The sequence below is a fragment of the Vulpes lagopus genome, chromosome 12 (genome assembly GCF_018345385.1).
Source record: "Vulpes lagopus strain Blue_001 chromosome 12, ASM1834538v1, whole genome shotgun sequence".
Lineage (NCBI taxonomy): Eukaryota > Metazoa > Chordata > Mammalia > Carnivora > Canidae > Vulpes > Vulpes lagopus.
Genome location: NC_054835.1, coordinates 3,776,193 through 3,803,401, shown reverse-complemented (window position 1 = coordinate 3,803,401; position 27,209 = coordinate 3,776,193). Strand labels below are relative to the sequence as shown.

Here is a 27,209-nt window from a genome sequence, read left to right as displayed (position 1 = left end):
ATGGAAACAAAATAAGTTATAGCATAGAAAAACTAGTTAATGATGCTTAGATGTTTTGCAGTTTACCATCAGCCCCTTCCAATTAGGAACCATTTTACTCTCTGGGTATGTATTCTTTTAAGGACTTGAAAAGCAAGGAGGGCAGAGATGACTATTTACACTGAGGAAATTCTGTGTTTCCAAGGGATGTTTAATATAAATTGATCAGTACAACTTTGTGCAGTCTCACCATCTCTCCCACCTGATCTTCACAAGGACCTCATGTGGGACAGACAGGGACACCGTGGTTGAGAGTCAGAGCTTTGTGCACACCTGAGTTTAAATCCCTGCTCTGCAGATGATCTTGAACCACTTACTTCTCTAAGCCTCAGTGCCTCATCTCTGAACTGGGTACAATTATAGCAGTTACTGCTTAGGACTAGTGTCAGCATTAAAGGAGACGGTGCATGCAAAAAAATGATTTAAGTATTCCATAAATGTGAGGGGGAAATTCTAAGCTGAGTTTCAGACTCCTCTTCTGTTTTTTTTTTCCCTCTTCTGTTTTTATAGCATGTTGTATGCAGCACGTCCAAACTACACCATTTTCTGTGTGATAATGAAGTTCTGATCTTTGTTCCACTTCTCCCTGCCACGCTGTTCTCTCTAGGCATTGTTTCCTTTTGTCCTCTGACCAGCATGCTTCTTCCATGCTGCTTTCTGCCTCCCGAAAGGTCATTTGCAGTGGCCAGCATGACCAGTGTTTTACCCAGAACTGGTAACATGGAAGAATTAACACCAACCATGTTCATGCTTATTTAGTTTCTAATGACCTTGCCAGTTAAGAGAACCAACTTGCTTTTTTTTTTTTTTAAGATTTTATTTATTTATTCATGAGAGACAGAGAGAGAGAGAGAGAGAGAGAGAGAGAGAGAGAGAGAGAGGCAGAGACATAGGCAGAGGGAGAAGCAGGCTCCATGCAAGGAGCCTGACTTGGGACTCGATCCCAGGTCTCCAGGATCACGCCCTGGGCTGAAGGCGGCACTAAACTTCACTCAGGATTTATCATTCTCCAGACAGCTCCGTTTCTGCTGAAACGTTACCAATCAGTGAGCCACCTCTGACCAATTTACTGAGTTAAAATTGTAACTCATCCCAGGACTTCCTGTTTTATCTTTCTCCATAGCTCATTCCACTCACTTATTTTTGGCATTACTTATATTTTCAATATAGTCATTCTTCCTCCATTAGGATGTAAGTCCCATGAGGGGAGGGGTTTTGTCTGTGTTGTTCACTGTTTCTATCCCTAGCACCTAGACAGTGCCTAGCCAGGTGCTAATAAATTTAGCTGCTGAATAAGTAAGTGTTGGCCAACATTATTAGGACCATTCCAGGGTCAGAAGCCCTTGACAACCCCTTGAACTGGGAAGACAGGGGAATGCAAATATTAAAAAAAAAAAAAAAACCCTAGGTAGGTAATAACTTGTAGAATTTTCACTGGGTTCTTGGGTAGATCCTCCATATCGATCGCACAAAATATCCAGGACTCTTAAGGCAAAAGTTAAAGAGGAAGGATGGAAGCCATGACCGGCTGAGATCTGAGGTAGGGAAGGGAACTGCCTATTGTGCTGATCCTGGGAGGGGAGACTGAGGCACAAAGTCTGGAATCCCTCGTGGGGGTCAGGAATTATTTCTGTAACTGAGGAGGGCAGAGGGTTTTCATTTTATTTTATTTTATTTATTTATTTTACTTATGTATTTATTTATGATAGTCACAGAGAGAGAGAGAGAGAGAGGCAGAGACATAGGCAGAGAGAGAAGCAGGCTCCATGCACCGGGAGCCCGATGTGGGATTCGATCCCGTAGACCGCGCCCTGGGCCAAAGGGAGGCGCCAAACTGCTGCGCCACCCAGGGATCCCGGGTTTTCATTTTAAAAGTTTATGTTCTAAATCTATTTTATGACTATGCAAATAACACTGGGCTTTGAAATATTAGCCAAAACATACAGATACCTCTATACCACCAATCCTTCCCTAGGGATAGTCACTACAGTTGTTTGTGAATAGGTCTCTGCCAAAGCATTTGTAAAGATGTAGAGATGTATGTATATCTATATGTATAGCTGTTTGTGTATGTGTGCATATTTTTCAAAATATAAATACTTTCACACTCGGGGCAACTGGGTGGCTTAGTGGTTGAGCCTTTGGCTCAAGTGTGATCCTGGGTTCCTGAGCTCCAGTCCTGCATTGGGCTCCCTGCAGGGAGCCTGCCTCTCCCTCTGCCTATGTCTCTGCCTCTCTTTCTGTGTCTCTCATGAATAAATAAATAAAATCTTAAAAAACAATGCCTTTGGGACACCTGGGTGGCTCAGTGGTTGAGCGTCTGCTTCAAAGGGCTCTGGTGGTGACCCCGGGGTCCTAGGATTGAGTTTCATATTGGGTTCCCAGTAGGGAGCCTGTGAGAAGCAGGCTGGGCCTCTGCCTCTGAAGTTTGGCCATGTTCCGTCATAAATGCTCCAACATCACCAGGGATATGCTCAGCACGAGGACTTCTGCCCAAACACCCTACGAAAGGTGCTGCTTCAGCGCCTTCACCACCTCTTGAGGCTCAGGGAACTTGAGTTTGCGTGGGGGCCCCTTCTTAATCCCAGTCCAAAGCTCCACACTGCTGCCGTCCGGGCGCAGCAGCGTCACCTCGAAGCTGCCCCTCCGGGGCTTGGCCGGATTCACCTCCACGGGGAGCTCCGGGGTCTCCAGGCGCAGCGCCTGGCTCAGGGCCGCGGCGTTGCGCCCGTAGACGCGTCAGCTCGTGCAATGCTCGATCACGACGGACGCCTCCTCCACGGCCTTCCTGCCGCTCGTCTGTCATGAATAAATAAATTAATAAATTAATTAATCTTTCCCAAAAAATGTGATCACGTTCTATATGCTACTTTTCAAATACCTTTTTATCATCTTGTCATATGTGTTTTATATCCCGTTGTTTAACTTCCTAAAGATCTACCTCAGTATTTAATGGCAGTAGGAGTTTTCAAGTTAATGATGAGCAACTGTTTTAAAGATTCTTTCTTTCTTTCTTTCTTTCTTTCTTTTCTTTCTTTCTTTCTTTCTTTCTTTCTTTCTTTCTTTCTTTTCTTTCTTTACTTGACAAAGGGTGGAGGCCTTGGGAGAACCAGAAGCAGACTCCCCATTGAGCAGGAAGTCATGTGGGGCTTGATCCCAGGACCCTGGGATCATGACCTGAGCTACAGGCAGATGCTTACCTGACTGAGCTTCAGGTGCCCCAATGATGAGCAATTTTAAAAATAATTTTTAATAGGATTTATTTTTTAGAATACTTTTAGATTTGCAGAAAAGGTGAGAAGATAGAAGAGTTCCCAAATGCCCTGCACCCAGTTTCCCCTATTATTAACATCTTACATTACTATAGAACATTTATAAAAATTAATGAACCAACTAGAGTTTAGTTGAGTTTAGATTATTAGTAAATGGTTTCATTTATTAACTGAATTTCATACTTCATTCAAATTTCCTTTGGTTAATATATTTTTTCTGTTCCAGGATCCTACCTAGGATAGCATATTGCATTCAATAGTAGGTCTCCATAGGCTCCTCTTGACCAGAATAGTTTCTTAGACTTCCTCTGGTTCAGGATACCTTAACTGTTTGAGAAGTGCTGGTCAGTTCTTTTTTTTTTTTTTTTTTTTTTAAGACTTATTTATTTATTTATTCATGATAGACAGAGAGAGAGAGAGAGGCAGAGACACAGGCGGAGGGAGAAGCAGGCTCCATGCTGGGAGCCCAACGCGGCACTCGATCCCAGGACTCCAGGATCATGCCCTGGGCCAAAGGCAGGCACTAAACCGCTGAGCCACCCAGGGATCCCTTGGTCAGTTCTATTTCAGGATGTCCCTCATTTGGGGTTTATCTGACGTCTTCCTCATAATGAGGCTGTAGCTGTGGGTTCTGGGGAGGAAGACCACAGAGGTAAAAGGCTATTTTCATCATATCATATCAAGAGTATGTACTTGCAACATGACTTACTATATTGTTGGTATTATCCTTGATCTCTTGGTTGAGGTAATGGATATTTATATTACACTTTGAGTTATAATCCAATACTACTTTACTTTGTTGCTCAAAATTTTCAGCTTTGACCACTGGTTTTCAGTTGGCTCCTGTGTCCCTTTGAGATACCTCCATCAATGGAAGGTGTTTTCTTTGTTTTGTTGTTTCTTTTTCAACCACTTCCTTACATTCTGGCACATGATGCTTCAGGTTCATCTTGTATGTTTCCTGCCCAGCCCTGGAATCTGCCATTTCTCCAAGGAGCCCTGGTTCCTTTCATTGAAGAATGGTATAAGAAACCAAGATCTTGGCACTAGGTGTGTTCTTATGGCAAGCAAATTTATTTTTCTTGGAAGAATAAAGATGTCCATGGACTTTCTTATTTATTCAAAATGAAAATTATTATTTTTAAAGATTTTATTTATTTATTCATGATTGACACAGAGACAGGCAGAGACATAGGCAGAGAGAGAAGCAGGCTCCATGCAGGGAGCCTGAGGTAGGACTCAATCCCAGGACCCCAGGATCATACACTGGGCCGAAGGCAGACGCTCAACTGCTGAGCCACCCGGGCGTCCCTCAAAATGAAAATTATTAATTCAAAATTGCTATCATTGAGACTGAAGGACAAACATATATTTTAAAAACTTATTAACTTTATTGGGAAAAGTATTCAGCTTTTGCAACCTACATATTTAGGACATTTTAGAATTCATGAAATGGCATCACATAACCCTGCTGGGTAAATGTTATCAATTCCACTTCCTGAATGGGGAAACCAAGGCAGAGAGAAGTGATATGACTCTTTCTACCAGGGTCACACAGCTCAGCTGAAGCTAGAATTATTCTATTCAAAACAACATTTTGTGCTGAGACTTTGGCAAACAATCAGGAAAACAAAATGAATGATTTACAGCCCCCCCCCCCTTATTTCCTAAAATCCCTCTCCAGCATCGTTTCCAGATTTTCCTGGAAATTGTACACACTCATCAGACAGAACAGATTCTCCCAGATGAAGCATGTTCTGAGACTTGCCCCTTAACTATTCCCCTTCATAACCGATACTCCTGTTACATAAAAGCAGAAATCAGTTCTTAGGCTATTTCCTAAAGCCAAACCGGGCACTCAGCCTCAAGTACCATAGAGCCAGGTGGGTCTTGCAAATGAACACAGCAAGCTACAGCACAAATGTCTTGATAAATGGTGGTGCCACCTGGCTTTCACTACACCCACTACCCAGCAGGAAGGCAGCCACTACTCACCTGATTGTTGACAAGTAGGCTGGGGTCAGAGTTGCCACATCTTTCCAGTTTTCCAAGGGAAGCAGAAAAGCCCTCAGCTGGCCAAGACTGTGTGGGCTAGTTTCAGCTTTCAAGCTACCTGGGTCTTTTGTTTGCTTGTTTTGTTTGTCTGCTTTTCTATTTTGTTTTTGGTTTTGTTTGTTTTTACTCCTGAGCTAGCATTTGTTCCTTATTGTCGTAGGCACTGTTTTTGCTCAAAGCCATTTGGGTGACAGTATTCACACATTCTTTCGACACCACTTACCTTATTTATTTTTCATTAGGGAAACTTTTTTTAAAAGACTTATTTATCTAGCAACGCCTGGGTGGCTCAGTTGGTTAAGCACCTGACTTCAGCTCAGGTCATGATCTCCTGGTCCTAGGAACCTACTCACATCAGGCTCCATGCTCAGCAGGCAGTCTACTTGAGGATTCTTTTTCTCTCTCTCCCTCTACCTCTCCCTCCACTCGTGCATGTGCATTCTCTCTCTCTCTTAATCTCTCTCTCTCTCTCTCTCTCTCGCACGTGCACGCATGCACATGGGAAGGGGAGAGAGAGCGAGAGGGAGAGAGACAAGCAGACACCTCACTGAGTGAGGAGCCTCACACGGGGCTGGATCCCAGGACCCCAAGATTATGACTTGAGCTGAGATCCAGAGCCCGACATTTGACTGACTGAGCCAGCCACGTGCCCCTCAGGAAATATGATTGAGTATGTAATTCAGTAGTCGTGGACCATTGATACAGAGATAAGTATTCTAGGTAGGGTCACTCAACATGTGTGGAGGTATGTGTTAGCCTAGGACAGATTCTTGAGTGATAATCCTCATTCACTGTCATACAAATATTTACTGAGCATCTATGATTTTGTTCCTCCTGTGCCGGTCATGAGGGATGCTATGATGAAATATGTCTATGCTCAGGTTCCTTCTAGTTTAGTACATTGTCTTTCAGTGAGCTGAGTGAGCTAGGAAGATGATAGAATCACAGGGAGGACTTAAAATAACACTGTTTGGAGACCCAGACATCTTCTTAGCTCAAGGGCAACTTTAGCTTTCCTGGATTGTATAAGGTCCAGCACAGATCACATGCACATGTGGTGCTTAATACATGCTCATTGAAGGTGATGATAATGTATTGAGATAAGGAAAATCCCAAACCACACTCTAGGGATGTGGTTCAGGGGTGGAATGCATTAGAAATAGTCCCTGTGAGAGAAGGCTAAAGGAATTGAGGTTCCCTATACTATATCATAGAGAAAAGAATGGTATGGACAAAATTGTTTTCTTCAAATATCTAAAGAGATATCGCTCATATGTTTCAAGCATCAGTTCTTGTCTACTTGGGACGGGACATGAGGGGATTATCTTAAATAACAACAGGAGGGACTTATATTATCTACCAACAGTGAGGGAACCTAGCTGAAAGGATTGTGAGATGGTAGAAGGCTTCGTGATTTTGAGAAAGGATGTAGTTATTTTAGGAACAGGGGCTGATGATTATTATTGGGGAAGTGTAGAGCTTGAGACCTCCAAGTCAGTCAATTACTAGCTGTATGATCACAAGGAAGTGATTTTACCTTTCTGAGGGTCAGTTACTTGATTTATTAAGTGGGGTAATAACAGTATTTATTTATTGGATTGTTGCGCAGATTAAATTAGATTAGGTATAAAAAGGCATTAGGAGTATCTGTGCCAAGCACAGACTAAGGTTCAACCAATGATGGGTGCTATTCATTGCTGTTAATCAATGTTGGTTCTACCCCGGGAAAACAAACCAACCACCACCACCACTCTACACATAAACATAAACTGTCTTTTCAGAGACATCAAACAAATACTGCTGTGTATTGTTACTTAAAGTCTCATCAAAAACACATGTTGTGAACACTCAGAAAGTGAAATAAATACGTGATTAAAATAATAGAGTCAGTAGAGTGAAGTGGTTAAGAGCATGGAGTCAATAAAATATGTAAGCACTTAGAACAGTGCCTGCCACCTAGGAATTGTTTGCCACAGTGCAAGCTAAGGTCAATTTTTTTTTTTAAATTTTTTTTTTATTTTATTTATTTATGATAGTCACAGAGAGAGAGAGAGAGAGGCAGAGACACAGGCGGAGGGAGAAGCAGGCTCCATGCACCGGGAGCCCGATGCGGGATTCGATCCCGGGCCTCCAGGATCGCGCCCTGGGCCAAAGGCAGGCGCCAAACCGCTGTGCCACCCAGGGATCCCCGCTAAGGTCAATTTTTAAGTGAGAGCTTCAAAAATGACCTATACGAGTTCTCAGGTGGGAGAAATTGCTCCAAGTTAGTGTGCACCAAAAAAAAAAGAGTGGATAAGGTTTGAATGCACTTAATCAGAAGGATCTCAGTTGTCTCAAGCAATGAGCAATTATTCATTATTTAGATGTCCTAAGCTCTTATTTTTAAAACATTTGCAAACACTACTTTGAATATCCTACTTGTCAGCTTCGAAGAAAGACATTTGTCTCTGATATTTTGAATACACCCAAGAAACAGTCCTCTACATTGTGATTGTGTTCTACAAACTTGACTTCATAGCGATTATAACTCTGCAGCACATTTAACTTACTAATATTTATTGAAATATTTTTAGCTGCAAAAACATTTTATGTTCACTATTATTTATTAATGCCCTGTTTTAAAATATTACACATAAAATTTATTCCAGTGCACATTAGTAAATAAATTATGCTTGTAATTTCTAATGCATTTTTAATTATAAATTTATCCATGTCTACCTTTATTTATGATAGTAGTGTCTCACTGTTGAACATACTGTATATTAATGGAGACACTGTTAATTATGCAGTCTTAGAAGTTGCATTCGACAAAACATACGAGTCTGTTTTTTTTATATCCTAAGTTCTGTTAACATCAATTAATTTAGGAGTTGGCACTCACAGTAGTAGCTAACCTTCAGAGCAAGAAAAGATACTCTTAGCAACTGGTTACAGGGCCTGGATTTGGGGAAAGGACTGCAATTATATATAAATGTAGGCAGAGAAATGCTATCTAATGCCAGCCAGATGTTTCATTTTCACCCCAAGTATCTAAAAAGGGATACTGGGCAGCCCTTGTGGCGCAGCGGTTTAGCGCTGCCTTCAGTCCAGGGTGTGATCCTGGAGACTCAGGATCGAGTCCCACCTTGAGCTCCCTGCGTGGAGCCTGCTTCTCCCTCTGCCTGTGTCTCTGCCCCTCTCTCTCTGTCTCTATGAATAAATAAATAAAAAATCTTAAAAAAAATAAAATAAAGAGGGATACTTACCAGAAATAATATTCAGTACAAAAACAATAGAACAAAGCTCAGTGAATCTCTGCTGAGCCCCCAGAACTGATCTGTACTTAAATGGTATCTGCAAAGCATTGTTTTAAGATTTTCCTGTTGGCTAATGTTTCCTTACCACCCACCAAACTCACCATATTATAAACAATACGTTTACTTTTAAAAATTCTTCACATTTGAATGTTATTTTAATTTGAAAAAAATACTATATTGCTCTGAAATTGTACAGTTCTTGGGGGCTTCCTTAAAATTTTTTTTTTTAAAGGGCTGGGGGCTCAATTGGTGAAGTGTCCGACTCTTTTTTTTTTTTTTTTTAAGATTTTTAATTTATTTATTCATGAGAGACACAGAATGAGAGAGGCAGAGGGAGAAGCAGGCTCCGTGCTGGAAGCCCCCATGTGGGACTTGATCCCAGGACCTCAGGATTATGCCCTGGGCCGAAGGCAGGCTCTGAACTGCTGAGCTACCCAGGCGTGCCCCTTAAAATAGTTTGAAAGGATTTTTGACACCTAATTTACTGTTGTCCTGAAATTGCTTTGTACCATAGGAGTGTAAATTCCTATGTTTTCCCTATGAGAGGAAAAAAACCTATTTTGAAAGGAGAGGAAACCTAAATTGGGGAAATAGGGAAACATATTCACATATATAAAATATTAAGAACACACATTTGTGGAGAAACTAGATGGTGCCTCTATTTTCCCACATCTCTGGCAGGACTTGAAAGAGTATTACTTTCATCCTTTTAACGTTTACTCTCAGCTCGTTGTCACAGGCTTGGCAAAGTGGTATTTTCCATGTGCAAATTCTGCTTATACAAAATAAGATTTCTGATTATTTCATTTCATGTGCATGTTTTGAGCATCTTTTCATTCAACACACATTTTACCAAGTGTTTATAGTGTCTTAAGATTTTAGCATAAAAAGAAATAACACACGTTCCTTTCCTTATGGCTTGTCAAGGAGACATATGTATCTTGAAAGAACAGAAAATGTGGTAAATATTGAATACAAAGAATGAGGCTCTTCATGTGGTCTAATAGGAGAGGTGATCTGGGAAAGCTTCCTGGAGGAAGCAGTATATCTGAGTTGGGTCTTCAAGAATGAATAGAATATCCTTAGAAACGGTTATAATGCCGTGTGTGTATTAAAAGTACCTTGGGGTTGGGACGCCAGGGGGCACAGTCTGTTGGGTGGCCAACTCTTGGTTTCTTCCAGGTGGCAATCTTGGAGTTGTGAGATTGAGCCCTGCATTGGTCTCTGTGCTCAGCATGGAGCCTGCTCGGGACTCTCTCTCCTTCTGCCCCTACCCCACTAAAAATAAATAAATCTTGGGGCACCTGGGTGGCTTAGTTGGTTAAGCAACTCTCAAGGTTCAGGTCATGATCTCAGGGTCCTGGGATTGAGCCCCACATCCGGCTTCCTGCCCAGCAGGGAGTCTGCTTCTCCCTTTCTCTGCTCATGCTCTCTCTTTGAACCTCCATCCTCTACCATGGTCATCTCTGTGCAATTGGTCTGTCTACTCTCCTCCTCATCTACCTACCTTCCTAATACTGTTCCAGTTGGTTTCCTTTTCACCCTATGTCTGTCCATCATCTTGGGAGTTTTTGAGGTCCACATGGCATCCCAGTTCCTTGATGCTCTCTCTCTCTCTTTTTAGATTTTATTTATTTGAGAGAGAGAGAGAACGAGAGAGAGAGCAAGCGAGCATGACAGCGGTGGGGAGGGGCACAGGGAAGTTTTTCCGAGCAGACTCTGAGCTAAGCACAGAGCCCCACTTGGGGCTCAATCTGACAACCCTGAGATCATGACTTGAGCTGAAATCAAGAGTTGAGCATTTAACTGACTGAACCACCCCAGTGCTCCTGCCTCAATTTCAATAACTTATCCCTCCATTCTACTTCAGCCAGGACCTCACTCTCACACGGCTCTACATCTGAGGTTATTGACATCCATTTCTGAGGGTAACCTCTATCTTCCTGCCTTACTTTACTAGTAGCCTTCATCACGTATGTTCTGGGACCTACAGGCCAGTGACATGAGCCTTTCTGGAATTCTCTGATATACCTATTCAGCATCCATTCTGTGGCCCTTTAAAAAGGCACTCTAAAAAGCTATGGTCTTGGGGGATCCCTGGGTGGCTCAGCGGTTTAGCGCCTGCCTTCAGCCCAGGGCATGATCCTGGAGTCCCGGGATCGAGCCTCATGTTGGGGCTCCCGGTATGGGGCCTGCTTCTCCCTCTGCCTGTCTCTGCCTCTCTCTCTCTCTCTCTCTCTATGTCTATCATGAATAAATAAATAAGATCTCTTTAAGGAAAAAAAAAAAACTTAAAAAAAAAAAAAAAAGCTAAGGTCTTAAGCTCTTTGACCCCATCACACCTGTCTGGCAAAACTATTTTTATGGATTAACCAAATTGCTTACTCTTTGTGTGCCTCTATCTTGACTGTTGAAACTAACAATTTTAGAAAAATCACCCAAACCATTATATTAGTATCACCATAAATTCAGTCTCCATTCTCCGTGGGATCCTCAACATTGTCCTTGAAATCTTATGATATTCCCCTGCACTCCAACTTGCTCACTATTTCAAATTCACTCAAGCTTGACTATAGTTTTCATGAAGGTGGAGTCCCTGTCTGTTTTTTTTCACCACTGAATCTCCAGTGCCTAGGATAAGCTTATATGCACTCAGTAAGTACCTGCCCACTGACTGAGGTGTAGTAGTAGTGGTAGGTATATCATGTAAATGTTAGCTATGTGCCAGTCTCTCTATTCTATGCAATTCATAGGTATTAACTCATTTAATCCTCATGACAACCCAATTAGGTTAGTTAGGACTTTTGGCGTTTCATTTTACAGTTAAGGAAATTTATAGGGGGGACGCCTGGGTGGCTCAGTGGTTTAGCGCCGCCTTCAGCCGATGGCATGATTTTGGAGTCCTGGGATTGAGTCCCACATTGGGCTCCCTGCATGGAGCCTGCTTCTCCCTCTGCCTGTGTCTCTGCGTCTCTGCCTCTCTCTCTCTCTCTCTCTCTGTCTTTCATGAATAAATAAAATCTCAAAAAAAAAAAAAAGGGGGAAATTTATAGGGGCTGCCTGAAGAATGAAGTCACAATACTTGTGAAAGGTACAGTTCCTCAGAACCTGTAAAAACTTGGGTTCACTTGAGTTCAGTTTTAGGTAGGTTAGGTTTTATGTGTCTGAGGAAGAAATAGCAGCTCTGCTTCAGTCTGGAGGTCAAGAGGGAAGTGAAAATGAAGATTAATATTTAGGAGGGGAGGTAACCCGGTGACTTTGGAAACGGATTTTCAAACCTTGTTCACACACTTTGCTTTAGCAGAGCACCTCCAACAGGTCCCCAGTGGAACTGTGGCCTTGTGTGAGCAAAAGAGCATTTGGGTGTCAAGGTTTTTTTTTTTTTTTTTCCTGTATGAGCTAAGAGATCAGTCACATATCTGAAAACATGGGGGAGGATATGTGGAGTATTTGTTGGTGACTTCAATGTTGTGTGATGTTGCCCCGGGGCTGAAACTCAGCCTCCCCCCTCCCCTTTTCTTTTTGCCAAGGTGAATTTTTGAGAGGCTTTCTAGGCCATCTCTTAGGAGAGAGATCATATTGCACAACCCGGGTCTTTCTTTCCCCTTCACGGGGTCTTCCTCCAACGATTCTGGAGAAAGAAGAGAGAGAAGGCCAGCAGCGAGCTCCTGTTCTGTGCCAGTCCTCTTATCTCATGGAAACCTCCCTTCAGTTCTTTAAAATTTTTTTTTTCTTTTTTGAAATATAGACGACACACGCACAATTACTTGACTGCAGTTCTTGAGGAAGATAGTTATTCCCATTTTACAGATAATAAAGGTAATAACTAACATTTACTAGGTGTTTATGTCAGGCACTGTGCTAAATGCTTTACAAGTATCATCCCATTCGATTCTCACAGGAATACTCTAAAATTGGAACTACTGTACGGATGACACAACCGATAGCCAAGACAGGGGTCTTTCTGAGGCTACACAAGATGCGGTTGGCATTTGAACCCAAGCCTTCGTGACCTAGAGGCGAAGCTGTCTCATCACTCATTTCTGGATGAGTTGAGGGCTTCTTTCCATGAAGAAAGAAGGAAATGTGAGTGAGAACCCTAATGTCGATTCCTACCCGACGCGAATACACGGATCAGCGCAGTCCCGCCACATCTCCAGCTCACAGCCTCCGACTCGGGCCTTGCACCGACCGCCGAAGTGCCGCGCATGCGTACGACCTCCCGTTCGGCCCCGCCCCCCGGGAGGGCTTCTCTCCGAGCTGTCGGCTCTGGGGCTTGCGCACTGCGCACTACGTCCCCAGCTCCGGCTTCTTCCCGGTCGGGGACTTCCGGTGCGCGGGGTGCGGTTCCGGGTCGTGGCGCGACTTGGGGCAACAGGGTTGCTGCTCCGCCGGCGGCGGCGAGCAACGGGGGCATGAGGGCGAGCCAGAAAAACGGCAGTTGAACCGGCGGGGAGGAGCGCCAGTCCCCGAGGATCCCGAGAGTGCGGAGGCCGGGGCAGGGACCGGGAGGCGCGGGGAAGCCGGGCCCTTCCTCAGGAACGTATCCCGGGGCCGATCCGACCCGTAGTGTGGCAGCAGCTTCAGGTAAAGGTTGCCCCAGCCACTAGCTTCCTCGCTCACTCTCCGGTCAACCTACCCGAGTAGCCAGGCGGCCCTTCTGGGCGCTGCCCTGCGTGGGTAGCCTGCCCGGCCTTTGATCAGGTCTTCATTGAGCATCCGTTTCCTGATCTTTTCCAGAACTGGAGGCTGCTGTGAGCCTGACAGCTTGGGTGTATGATTGGGGGAGGAGAAGCCCGTGGACTGGGTAGTGTTGGGTGGAGGGAGGGTTGGCTCTGACAGTTTCTGGTCCTACCACCTGGCAACATGTAGTTGACCTAATCTTCATAACATGAAAATTGTTTTTAAAGCATTGTCTGTGTGGTCCCTGTTTCCTTAGCGTTCCTTTTCCCCAGTTGTCCCAAAGGAGTAAGCGGCCTCGCAACACTTTTTTTTTTTTTTCTAGCTGGAGTGCTGCTAGAACTTGGATTCAGTTTTTTATGAGAATGGCAAGGAGTCTTCTAAATCTGGTTAAGGCTAAACGAACAAACAAAAAAAAAGTAGTTTAAACAAGATTATTACTTGTAACTGGAGACTCAAAAGTTGACTCAGAAATTGATTGAAATTTTATTTGGAATGACTGCAACTAATTTTTGAAGCCTGTTACAGTACTTGGCACTGTGCAGAGCATCATGTTTTAAACCAAAACCATCAAAGTTAAAAGCTTCCCAGATGTGAACAAATGGAGACAGATCTTAACACATGGCAGTTCAAACAAAGTCAACATTCTCATTCTATTTTTCACAAGTAAAAGGGGTGGATTGTTAATTTAAAATCCTAGTATAATAGGAAAGGTTGGCACCATGTTTTATTCCTCATTCGGTGAGCCCATACAAGGTGCTTAGTAAATGCTGAAAGAATTCTTGATGAACATTGATTATTGTGTTCATCTTTTTCAGTTTACACACTTGCTGGGGCCTGTGAGGCATGCTTGTGGCCCCTTCGTCATTTAGCTTTATGCTGATATCTACTTTCAATTACTGTGGTGCCAGACTACTCACATTCTACACCTCTTGATGTGGCTCCAGCTGTGCTTGAAAAAGTCCCCTTCCTTAATTATATACCCTGATCCTTTACTCAAGATAAGTAGCACCTCAGATCACATTTGTTTTCTCTTTGTCCATTGTTTTTTGTAGGACATTCTCCTTGCCTAGATTTCTCCTTTTGTTTCTACTCATTGAGATGTTACCTAGGGAAAAAAAAAAAAAAAAAAGAGATGTTACCTAGGGCCCAGCAGAAATTGGTCTCCCTCAACCAATTTGAGACAACCCCAGTTGGGAAAGATTTCTTTTTTGGAATCCTATAAATACTCATATCTATAATAATTTCACTTATCAAACATTTACTGAACACACACACATGCACCAGGTACCATGCTAGACAATGTATAGATAAGTAAGACTCAGTCCTTGCCTGTGGGGAACTCAATTTAGTGAGAGAGATAAGGAAATAATTTCAAGACAGTGATAAGTACACTGTGTGAAGGTACTTTCTGTGATGGAGTGATAGCATGGGGGTGAGGGGGGTATTAACTTTCGAGGAGTGTGCTATGATCAGGTAATGCTTCATGATGTGGTTATTTACCATGTGCTGAAACTATATTTAGGTTTCTCTTAATCATTTTAGCCTCAATTTACAGATTAGGAAGATTCAGGATAAATTACACATTTGGTACGAGACAGGCAGGATTTAACCCCACGTCTGTCCCGTGCCTTCATCTGTGCATTTTTCATTATGTGTTTCCTTCTTTCACACACCATAACACTATATACAAGTATATATTGAAGAAACTATAAAAGAGAAAAAATATGAATGCCAAAATGAATGTTACAGAGAGTCTTTTATTTATTTTTTATTATTATTATTATTTTTTATTATTTTTAAAGATTTTAAAATTTTATTCATGAGAGACAGAGAGAGAGAGAGGTGGAGACACAGGCAGAGAGAGAAGCAGGCTCCATGCAGGGAGCCTGATGTGGTACTCTATCCCAGATCTCCAGAATCACGCCCTGGGCTGAAGGCGGCGCTAAACCGCTGAGCCACCAGGGCTTCCCGAGAGTCCTTTTTTTTTTTTTTTTTTTAAAGATTTTATTTATTTATTCATGAAAGATACACACAGAGAGAGGGAGAGAGAGAGAGGCAGAGACACAGGCAGAGGGAGAAGCAGGCTCCATGCAGGGACCTGACACGGGTCTTGATCCCCGGACTCCAGGACTGCGCCTTGGGCCAAAGACAGGCGCTAAACTGCTGAGCCACCCAGGGATCCCCCCTCCTCCCCCCAGAAGAGTCTTTTAAATGTAGAGAAAACTGTGATCTTTCAAGGCGAGAAGGTAGTAGGTGGGTCAGTTCAACTTTCAATATAAGAATGGAAGACCTTCTATAGAGAATAACGTGGTCTCTGGATTTAATTCCTGTCCCTACTCTTATTCCTTGACCTTTGGCAAGTTTCTTAATTCCAGTCATTATTTTCTTCAAGTATGGGTTGGGATAGGGGGATAATATTGAATCATGGAGTGTTGTGAATATTTAATGAGCTAATTTGGATAAAATTCCTGATACATGGTAAGGTCTTCCGAAATGATAGTTGTAAGATGCAAAGATGCAATGTCTATGATGATTTTAGAGTGGCGAGTAGACCAGACTGCATAAAACAAACCATTGCTTCTTTTAGTGAGGATACTGGGAGGTAAATTGAAGGGTCAGTAGGTCAGAGTCTGAGGGTTTCAGTGTCAGTCAAGAGAGGCAAAAATTGAGTTTCTATTCATAATTTTTCCAGTTAATAAATGCTTTGAGGATCTCTCATTCATTCAGCAATGCCAGGGAAAATGTTAGACCCTGGGGATGCAAAAAGGAATAAAACCAGGTGCCCACCCTGAGGTGGTTGACATTCTAGTGGGGGAGATGTAAGCATGTGCAGGTGAACTGTGGTAAAGTGCTGGAGGTACTATGATAGCAGTCCCCATAGGGTATTATAGAGCACAAAGGAAGAAACACTGATCATGGTAGCTGAGCACTTACTGTGTGCTAGCATTGTCTCATTCTTGTACAGACAGGTGTTGTTAGCATCCTGTTTCTACAGTTGAGGAAACTAGAGCACAGAGAAGTTAAATAAGTACCTAGAGTTTATGCAGCTGTTGGAGCTTTAAGTAGAAGAGATTGCTAGACTTTGGCATCTTTAGTTTTCTTTGTGATGTGAATGGTGGATGGGGATCCTCTGAAGACACTTCAGAGAGATGCTATGCTAGCCTTGAGCCATAGTTTTGTGGTAGCTTTGGTTTGCCTTCACTACGCTAGGCAGCAGGGATGGTGAGGAGTGAATGAGGCCACTGCTGAAGCTCATGGTCTCATCTGTCACAGGAAGTATATATATATATAGTGAGGTGGGGGCTTGTTTTGTTTGTTGACTCATATCTGAAGACTTTAGAAACTTGCAGTTCAGTGGATTTGTATATATTTCAGGGGAAGAAAATTTGCTGGGAATGTGTTATTCAGATATGTAGGCCTTATTGTTAAGGACATCGCAATAGACACCAAATTATTATACAACAGGGAATTCTGTCACATTGCATTTTTCTCCATAGGAGGTACCCTGACCTTGTGTATTCTGTGGGTTTGCCGTTTTGAGAAGTTTTGAGTCAAAAGTTAGTGTGTTTCAGTTTGTGTTAAATTTAAATAATTGAACACTTATATTTTAGTCATTGTTAAATGTTTTTGTATATCTTATTTCCTTCAGTCCTTGTGGTTCTGTGAGATAGTTGTTATTAGTTAGTTGTTATTACACCCTCACTGAACACATGAACAACCTGAGGCTTAGTGGTTAAATACATAGCCCAACTCACATAGCTAGTGAGCGATAATATCAGAAAAAAATTGGCCAAAAAAGAGTAAACAAATATTAGTTCCTTTTTGAGCATATACGTCAGGGTTCTCCAGCTCAAGTGCCCATGATAAAGAGTAGGACAGACCTTGGTGAATTGGGTAGCATGTGACCAGTCTAAAGGTAGCAGTTGCTGCTCAGCTCCGGTTGTTTATTGCTGTGTGGGGAGGGGGTGTGGTGGCCCTGGATATTCTGAGGGATAATATTGTTTTTGTTGTTTCTATAATTTTATTTTTTTTCTTTCTATAATTAAAAAAAATTATTTTAATCCCAATGAGGGATAATACTCATTTTGGGGGGTGAAGGGGTACAGTATTCTTTTTGGGGGGGCACAGTATTCTTGAGGGAGCATTCAAGAGATGCTGAAAATCTGGATTTTAATGTATTTAATTTTAAAATTCGCCATTAAAAAAATTATTACAGAGACCAAAACACATATGTACATAAAGTCTGGGCTGCCTGATTATGAGATGTCCTTGTGATACTTTGGTTTTGTGTTCTTAGCACTTTAAATACTACCAGGTTCTTGTCTGTTTTGGTCCTCTCTATAGTATATGAAGTGAACAAGGAGGTTAATCATAACCTCTTGAGATGAAGAAACTGGTACCCAGTGAATGACATTTGAGTAGAAAGTGTAGCAGATTGAGAGGGATTTGAATTCTGAATACAGTATGCCACTTAACAGCCTTTTGATTTTGGTCATTTTTGAATCTTTGTATCTTTCTCCCATCTGGATGATAACAAGGAACTCAACTCAAGTCTTGCTGAGGTGTTTCCAGGATGCCAAGCTTTCTGATTCTAATTGACACTGTTAAAAGTCACACAACTGATTACTGGTAGACCCCAATGGAGAATGGTTCAAATCTAAAATGCTGCTCTTTCACTTTTAATGGCAGGTAGGGAGCCACTGCTCAGCTTTTCCCTCTGTTCTTTGTTCATCACTAATTCTGGGAAAGGATCTTGACGGGCCAAATGCATACAGTGGTTTGTTGATTATATATACACAAGATTGAAAAGAGGCATAGAGACACTCAGCATAGTGAGATATATGGTCAGGGAGTTCCCAGCCCAAGAGTTTATTTTTATTTTAATATCTGGCTTCCAGAAGGTGAAAATTGAAGAAATCATGTTCTTCTAGATACTTGTTTTCATTCATAGTCTATTGTATAAGGAAATAGGATAGAATATAAAAATGAAGAAAATAAATCCTGACCAGTCACTCAAAATTTATTATTTCTAGTTGGCAGCAATCTAGATACACAGAGGAAATAGATTTAATATAGGAAACAAAATTTGGACCCAAAGAAGAAAACAGTTTTAAGTAATTGAAAATGAGAAAGATGGGAGAAACCACTTAAAAACAAAACGTAAATTCTGGAAACAGCAAGAAAGTACTAGAATAACTATTGGAATTAGATTATAGTAATTGCTTTTGAGATAAATTGAATACTATGTCACATTTACTCCTAAATATATGTAGTATTAGATTCATATCCTATACTCAAGTATATTTTTATATGTTTGAGTATATTTTTACTTAATGTTTTTATTGATGCAGACAAAATGGACTGGATATGTAAAACTTAAAGAAAATAACATTTTTTAGTTCCCTATGGACTCATTTTAAGATACTGTATTATATATAAGTACTCTTTTACTAGAGAAGATGGTAGAAAATTGTTGGAAGGAATGGTTTTCTTTTTAAAACAGTAAATTTTAAATCTGAACTTTAGTTGCTGATGTAAAGGAGACTAACAGAGAAGACCTGAGTTTGAATCTTGAAGCAGTGTGAGGTGGGGCTTTAGAGTCCCAGCCACCTGGATTGGAATGCTGGCTCTGTCAGTTATTAACTGTGATCTGGACAATCTGTAAACTGAAGACAACACAGCCAGTCTCATCTGGTGCTTGGGAGGATTAAATGAAACCATTTATGTCAGAGTACTTGGTACTCTGATGCTTCTGGAGAGATGGAGGTCTAGTATGCAGGGCCATAACATGTTCAGATTGAGCGTAATGTGATGAGAAATGACTGGAGGGGTTGTGGAGAAAGATTCATTTTCATGCTGGATCATGGGATGAGTCTCATTCATTTCTAGTTGTGCACTTACCAACATGAAAATGAGTCTTCATTTACATACAACACCTCAGTTCATCAAGTGCCCTCCTTAATACCCATCACACTTTTAACCTATCCCCTTGCCCATGTCCCCTCCAGCAGCCCTCAGTTTGTTCTCTGTAGTTAAGAATCTGTTTTATGGTTTGCCTCTCTTTTTCCTCCTTATGTTTATATGTTTTGTAGAAATTTTTGCTAAAGAAATAGAGATGTAGAAAAATAATTACATTGCAAAATGTTCATTGCAGCGGTACTTATATCAACAAAAATTAGAAACAACTTTAGTAGTCAACAAAGAGAAATTATGGAAAGGCCATCGGATGGAAGTATTATGCAGTCATCTTAGGTGTTCTATAAGAATTTTGTGACATATTAATATGTTCATCATGTAATATATAGTGAAAAAAGGATATAAGATTATATAAAGTACCATCTCAATTATGTCAAACATATGCAAAGGAAGAGGAGAAATAGATGGTGAAATTATAGGTCTTTATACTTTTCTCTGTTTTCCAAAGTATTCTCTGATAAATATAAATTATTTTTTAATAAAATCATTTTAATTTAAGCTTAGTATTAAGAAATATGAGTAGAAAAAATGAAATGAGTAGAGCCAGTGAAAATAATTTCGATGAAAAACTTCACTAATGCGGGTGATCCGAAGATATAAATGGATTGTTATTTTCAAGTTTGTTTTCACCTCAGTTGGTTTACATTTAGAATATGGTTTCATGTGTGTTGACAAATGATGTTGAGGTTCCCAGGCTAGCCTTTCTCTTCTATCCCAAAATCCTATGTAAGACAATATCATGGAAGAAGAGTTTTATTTGTGTTGGTGATACCAGTGTTCCAGTGCTACCATCACCTTGTCAGTGGCCAATGGGACAGTGATAGCCTTGTGACAGCTGTCTCTCAGAGTATTCTCCTATCTCTGTGAGGTTGGACATTGGTATATGGAGCTTTTATATGAATTGAATGCTTAGATATTGGGAAGTGCTATTTTGGTATGAGAAATTATAAGTGTGATTTTCTTTTTTTAAAGAAAAAAATTAAAGGTCAAAGTTTGGGTTTTAGGTTTTCTGGTAACAGTATTCAAAAAAGTATGAATATTAGAATGTCATGATGAATTGGTGCTTTTTTCATTGTCACATATTTCATAATTGAAATTGCAATAGTTTCAGCATGTACAGATCAGCAAGATGGCCAGTTAGGGTTGTTGTTGTCATGATCGCCGTTGTAAATGGTAATTCTCCTATATACAACATAAAAAACATGCAAAAATTTTAACGATGTATTTGAGAATATTTAAATTAGGAAAATGCCAGGCAAGATGTTTCTTTTTGTAAACTGCTTCTGTCCAAAGCATTCTGTATATTATCAGAATGAAAAATGACAGCACTTTGTCATCTGTTCAAATTGATATTGCACTCTATGCAATGACAGCTGAAAAGGCCCACAGGTGCCATATAAAGAGGTGACCATGTTGTCATATTTCATTTCGGCATCCCTCTGCAAAGCCATAATTACCTAATTAGGTTGTTAATTAGGAGATTAGCATTTCACTGTATTGATAGAATGCTCTTTACCGGCATGGGGCTAGATACAGATTTGTCTGCCCTAATTTATAATCTCTGCCTTTTTTGTACTTATTTATTTGCTTAAATTCCTGATGTGGGGCAATTTGGTTTACCTGAGAAACAGTTTGTTTATAAGTTAATGAAGCTTTGATCACTGGATTAAACTTGCTGAGTTAAAAATGTGAAAAGAATTAGAAGGGTGGTCACATCCCCAAAACGATAATAAAATTTTTTAGTTGATAGAATCTGTAAGCTTGTTAGCATAGGCAAAAAACACATTATAAGAAATAAAATTGTTGGTATAAAAAAATCCAAAATACAAAAACTAAATCTGAATTGTGATAGATTTATTTATCCTAAACTAGGTGAAGGCAATTAGTTATCTTGAGTAACAAATGTCTGTCATTTACACCAGAGAGTTATAAGATGTGTTAAGTATTTTGAACATGTTTCAGAAACTGAAACTTGGTTAATGACTTTGGAACAAATATATTCAGTCTTCTGTTTAGACTTCCTTAGATAGTCAATCATGCATCAGGGTTTATTTCATTTGTTTCTTCTATCAGTCTGTGCTTGGAACATTCTCTTCTCACGGCCTTTGCAGTCCTGAGTGCTTCTGGAATTTGAAGTATTTCACGGTAAACTTCATTTGGTGAACTATGTGGAGTAAGTGGCATTTCTATCAAGTGTGTCTAACCTTTTTTTGTGGGCGCATGGGTGGGGGCCAGCAAAATAATGTTTTTCACATATTTTCACTGCAGTGCGTACTTTGACTATAATGTTTGTAATTTGCATTATATGTACCTTTTCTGCTCTTAAGGAGATTAAGAGTTTTAGAAGCACAGTATTAGGAGCACCATTCCCATTGGTAGTAGTTTAGCTCCTATTGATATAATCAAAATTAGAGCTATTTTGATTATAAAAAGTGCATGTGGACTTAAGTCCTTTTTCCACACAGTTGTTACGAAGAATTACATTTTCTTGTATCTGTAATGTTCCTTACAGTTAAAAATATTTTAAGATATTTGTATATGAAGAATATATCATGTAAAATAAATATCATGTCTTTGGTCAGTATCTGCTGACTATACGTGAGGCACTAGGCCTTTGTCTGGGAATTGAGCAATGAATGCTCTGGACGCTGTGTCTGCTATCATGGGATTTGTAGTTGAGTACAGACTAGTTTGAGAAATGTTTAGTAACGAGAATCAAGGTGAGTATGGAGGAGTACCTACTCTGGACTTAAGGTCAGACCTTCCTGGGGCAGGTGGTCTGACTTGAGATCTGAAGGGTGAAGGAGAAAGCAGCTGGATGGAAGGACAGAGAAAACCGTTGTTGGGATGCCTAGGTGGCTCAGTGGTTGAGCGCCTGCCTTTGACTCAGGGTGTGACCCTGGAGTCCCGGGATCGAGTCCCATATCAGGTTCCCTGCATGGAGCCTGCTTCTCCCTCTGCCTGTGTCTCTGCCTCTCTCTCTCTCTCTCTCTCTATTCATCTTTCATGAATAAATAAATAAAATCTTTAAAAAAAAAAAAGAAAAAGAAAAAGAAAACTGTTGTACACGGAGTATATGTTCAAAAGCTTGAAAAGACCTGAAACTTGAGTTTGGCTAGAGTAAAAAGAAGGAAAGGGTAAGTAGAAGACAGAGTTGTAGATATAGGCAAAGTTCAGTTTAATAAAGGGTTTAGGAAGGATTTTAAGACAAGTTAGGAAATAAGTTAGGTGAGAGATGGTGGCTTGCATAGGTTATGGAGATAAAAGTAAATAAAATCTAAAGCGAGAAAAAGATGCATAGGATTAATTAAGTGTAAGCTTCACAGAAAGAAAGAAAGGGGTCAAGGATTCAAATTTGACATTGTAATTATTTTATAATTTTAAGTGTGAGAATGTGTTTTAGTACATCATAGAGAAGAGATCATGAGACTTCTTTTCCAATATGACTAAAACATGTACAGTACAACCAACTAGTTTTCTTTCAGGTGAATTGGGAAGAATACTTATATTTGAGTGTCACTTTGGTTTCCTACATTGTGACAGCAGCTCTGTGGGGTATGCAATAATATTTTACTGAGGTCCAGAGAAATTGCATTTTTCGGTTACTGGGTGGTAGAATTGGGAGCACACAGCAGCTCTTCATAGCCTTGTGTTTTCTACCATGCCATGTGCCTTTCTTGTTTTATCCCCTTCTGTTTGTTTATTCCAAAGTGAAGAGAAGAAGTACTCCCCTAGGACCAGTAGCTCAGTAGGTTGCTGACAGAGGCATTGTGTTGTTAACTCTATGGCTTCTTCTGCCCAGCTCTAGTGTGGATTAAAGTGTTGTCTGGTGCTTTGGTAGGAGAAGCTGCTCCATGGCCTGAGTGTTTGTCAGCCAAGTCCAAGATTCTTTTTTTTTTTCTCTCTTAAAAAATTTTTTTTATTGGGTTCAATTGCCAAAAAGTCCAAGATTCTGTTGGGATTTCTGGCACTAGGATTTAATCTTCCTCGACTAGAAATGTAGATTAGCTACCTCCACACAAGTTCACTAACATATATGAAAGTTCTTCTCCTTTTTCTGGGGAAAAGACTTGGAAATTCCCATTTTTGCATGAGGACTTTACTTTCTGATGTACTCAACATATATTGCAAAGTGCTTAAAAAATTTCATGATTACAGTTGCCATGACTGTTCAGTTAAATGATTTGTTGGCATCATTATGCTAGAATCTCCTGAAATAGAAGAAATCTAGGATGCAGTATGGATTCTAGCCTTCCTGTATTTCTACCCCCTCATTTTAAAAATTGGGATATGATTCTTTTTTTTTTTTTAAGATTTTATTTATTTATTCATAGAGACACACAGAGAGAGAGGGGCAGAGACACAGGCAGAGGGAGAAGCAGACTCCATGCAGGGAGTCTGACTTGGGACTCCATCCCCGGTCTCCAGGACCATGCCCCGGGCTGCAGGTGGTGCTAAACCGCTGTACCACTGGGGCTGCCTGGGATATGATTCTTAAACTGTAAAATTCACCCCTTTAAAGTGTAAATTTTTTTTTAAAGATTTTATTTATTTATTCATGAGAGAAGAATGTAGGACTTGATCCCAGGATCAAGAATGTGGAGCCTAATGTGGGACTTGATCCCAGAATGCCAGAATCATGAAGCTGAAGCAGAAGCATGAGCTGAAGGCAGACACTCAACTACTGAGCCACCCAGGTGCCCCAAAAGTGTACAGTTTAATAGTTTTTTGAATATTCACAAAGTTGTATAATCATCATCACCCCTATCAAATTATATATAGTGATGATGATTCCCCTACTCTTTGGCTATTGTGAATAATACTGCTCTGAACATTCCTATGCAAGTTTTTGTGGGGACATATGTTTCCTGTTCTTTTGGAAAGGATTGCTGGGTCATATGGTAACTTTGCCATATGAAGATGGCAGACATTTTCAAAAGTGGCTGTACCATTTTACATTCCCACCAGCAGTATAAGGTCTGCCCGCTTTTTGCTTCTCCTCTCTTCAGGCTTTGTTGCTCTGGTATGGGCTGGAAGCAAACCTAGGCTCTAGAAATTCATGAGCCTTTGGCTTGATAAACAGGAAATATTCCATTTTTCTTGTTCTACCAGGTTTATTCTTTAAGTATATGTGTACCAGGCTCTATATTGGGTATTAGTGACAGGAAATCAAAGAAGGCTTTTTTTTTTTTGTCTTTTCCTCTCAAGAACTTCCCACTCCAGTGTGTGGAACTCATATTAGGTAATGAGGGGAGAGAGAAAAGCCAGTGAAGAAAGTAAGTGCCTAGGAATTTGTGAATTTCCACAGCATGGATCTTAATTTTAGAATCTCGGCAAAGATTGACTTGGTTTTCACAGCTTCTTGGGTTTCTTTTTCTTGCCCCATCCTTTAACTCTTGCTATTCCTTGGATTTTGTTCCTAAATTACTACTCTTCCTGACATATTTTCCCTGGGTAAGCTCATTCACACCTACGGCTTCATCTGTCATTTATATGTTGATACCTTCCAAATTTGTTCAGATCTTTCTCCTAGGCTTCAGATTTGCATATCCTTTGTGTGTCACTTATATGTTGTAGTCTCCCAAATTCACTCAGACCTCATTCTTGGGCTATCAGGTTTACATCATGATGAATCTCTATTTAATCTCCATAGATATCTTAAATTCATTGTATGTGAAACATAATTCCTAATTTTCCCTCTACTTGTTAAGCTGTTCCTACTTGTGAGTTTACAGTTTCATCTGTTGGCACTATCACGCAGGCCATAGACTCTGCCCTTCTTTTTAACTCTCTCCACATCCATTCAGTCACTAAGTTCTAGCAATTTTATCTTCTACATATTTCTTAAATTTTTAGATCTTTCACTGCCTTCAGATTTCATCATCTTTCCCTGAGCTGTAGTCACAGCTTCATAACTAATCTTATGTCCTGTCCATCAGATTAATCTTTGCACCTGTGAGAACAGTCTCTGAAATACTCATCTAATCAGCAGCTTTGAACTCCATGTAGTTTCAGTTACTGAACACGTGTTCTGCTGTTTCTTGTTTTAGTGCCTTAACTCATGTTGTCTCTTCTCCTTGGAACAGATGAGTTTGTCTCTTTGACTCTCCTTCCAATCATCCAACTTCACATCTTTGAAAATTCATCTGAGGACAAGAAATAATTGGGATAATAGTAGACATTTATATAATGCTTACCATGGGCCAGACACTGTTCTATGCACATAACATATGATTTCATTAAATCCTCACAACAATCCTATGAGGTAGGCACCAAAATTATTCCTGTTTACAGATGCAGAAACAGAGGCCCTCAAATTGTTACTTTCCTTAAGTCCTACCGTGAGTGAATAGCTGAGTTCAGATTTGAACCCAGGCAGTCTTTTTTTTTTTTTTTTTTTTTAAGATTTATTTATTCAGAGAGAGAGAGGCAGAGACACAGGCAGAGGGAGAAGCAGGCTCCATGCAGGGAGCCCGACATGGGACTCTGTCCCGGGTCTCCAGGATCATACCCCTGGTGTTAGGCGGCGCTAAACCGCTGCTGCTCTGAACCCAGGCAGTCTTATGCTTCATTGCTTGCTCTTTGTTTTCCCTACCTATTCCTATCTACTCTTTGTCAACACACCTGATTCTCTCTGCCTCCCCAACCTCAAAAGTTAAGTATCTTCTTCCTGCTTCTGTAATAACCCATGCATGGCCTGATGTTAATCTCTAGTCCATAGGCTAGATCTGGAGCAAATTTTATTTTAAATATATATTTTTTTTATTTTAAATATTTTTGACCAAGGAGACAGCATTGTAGATTATTTAATTGCCAGCTCTTCCCCCCCTCCCGGCCCCCCATTATTCTTAAGGTAATGAAGTTGGAAGTGATCACTTCCCATTTTCTTGATCTTAGTCATCTCTGTGAAGCCTTGTCCTAATATTTAGTTTCATTTAGTTTCCGAATATTTAGTTTCATTTAGTTATTTTTCCTTTGTTTCTCCATAGTACTTTATTATAGAATCCCCTACCAGCATTCTCATTCTTTTTAAAAAATCCTTTATTTAAATTCAGTATAACTAATTTATAGTGTATTATTAGTTTCAGAGATAGAATTTAGTGATTCATCAGTTGCATACAATACCCAGTGCTCATGATGTCAAGTGCACTCCTTAATGATCATCACCTAGTTACCCCATTCCCCCCCATCCCTGTTTCTCCCGCAACCTGTAGTTAGTCTCTTACTATTTGCCTCCCTGTTTTCATCTTACTTTCTTTTTCCTGTAGTTAGTCTCTTACTATTTGCCTCCCTGTTTTCATCTTACTTTCTTTTTCCTTCCCTTCCCCTATGTCCATTTGTTTTGTTTCTTAAGTTCCACATATGAGTAAACTCTTTATTGCGACCATTTATGTACTTTTCTCCTTTTCTTTCTTTTTTTTTTTTTTTTTTTTAAGATTTTAGTTTATTTATTCATGAGAGACACAGAGCAAGAGAGAGAGAGGCAGAGGAGAAGCAGGCTCCATGCAGGGAGTCCCACGGGACTCAATCCGGGGTCTCCAGGATCACGCCCTGGGCTGCAGGTGGCGCTAAACTGCTGGGCCACCGGGGCTGCCTCTTTTCTCCTTTTCTTGATTCCCTTGCTTGCCTCTTGGGGATAGGGAATAAGACTTCCTACTTTATATTCCTAACTGTCAGCATGGAGTAGGTTGAATGAACTTGTTGAATGAACAGGGAAGTCTGCTTGTACCCATACCTATAGATGAATGAGAGAAGAGGATTAAGAGGAGTGTGATGAAATGGACTTATATTGGAAATTCAAGGCAGTGCCTAGTAATTGTGTGAAGCAGGAATTCTGGAGCCAGGTTGCATAGTTTATCCTGGCTCCACCTTTTACAAATTTTGTGAC

At 40.6% G+C, this 27,209-nt stretch overlaps 1 protein-coding gene and 1 pseudogene across 10 annotated transcripts in view; one reads left to right on the top strand and one right to left on the bottom strand.

The window, feature by feature from the left end:
* Positions 1–2,448: 2,448 nt before the first annotated feature.
* On the bottom strand, positions 2,449–3,167 carry LOC121473164 (annotated as a pseudogene).
* Positions 3,168–12,987: 9,820 nt separating this feature from the next.
* MAPKAP1 (MAPK associated protein 1) overlaps positions 12,988–27,209 on the top strand; it is a 255,649-nt gene continuing 241,427 nt past the window's right edge. For 4 of the 10 annotated variants that reach the window (XM_041723817.1, XM_041723818.1, XM_041723813.1 and 1 more), the window contains exon 1: positions 12,989–13,249. Coding sequence is in view for 1 of the 10 variants with exons in the window: in XM_041723820.1 (XP_041579754.1) it covers positions 21,488–21,494 (7 nt within the window). In the remaining 9 variants the exon portion in view is untranslated. Of the gene's footprint in view, positions 13,250–21,394; positions 21,495–27,209 lie in introns of all 10 variants that reach the window. The other 6 variants (XM_041723814.1, XM_041723815.1, XM_041723820.1 and 3 more) reach the window with 5 other exon arrangements.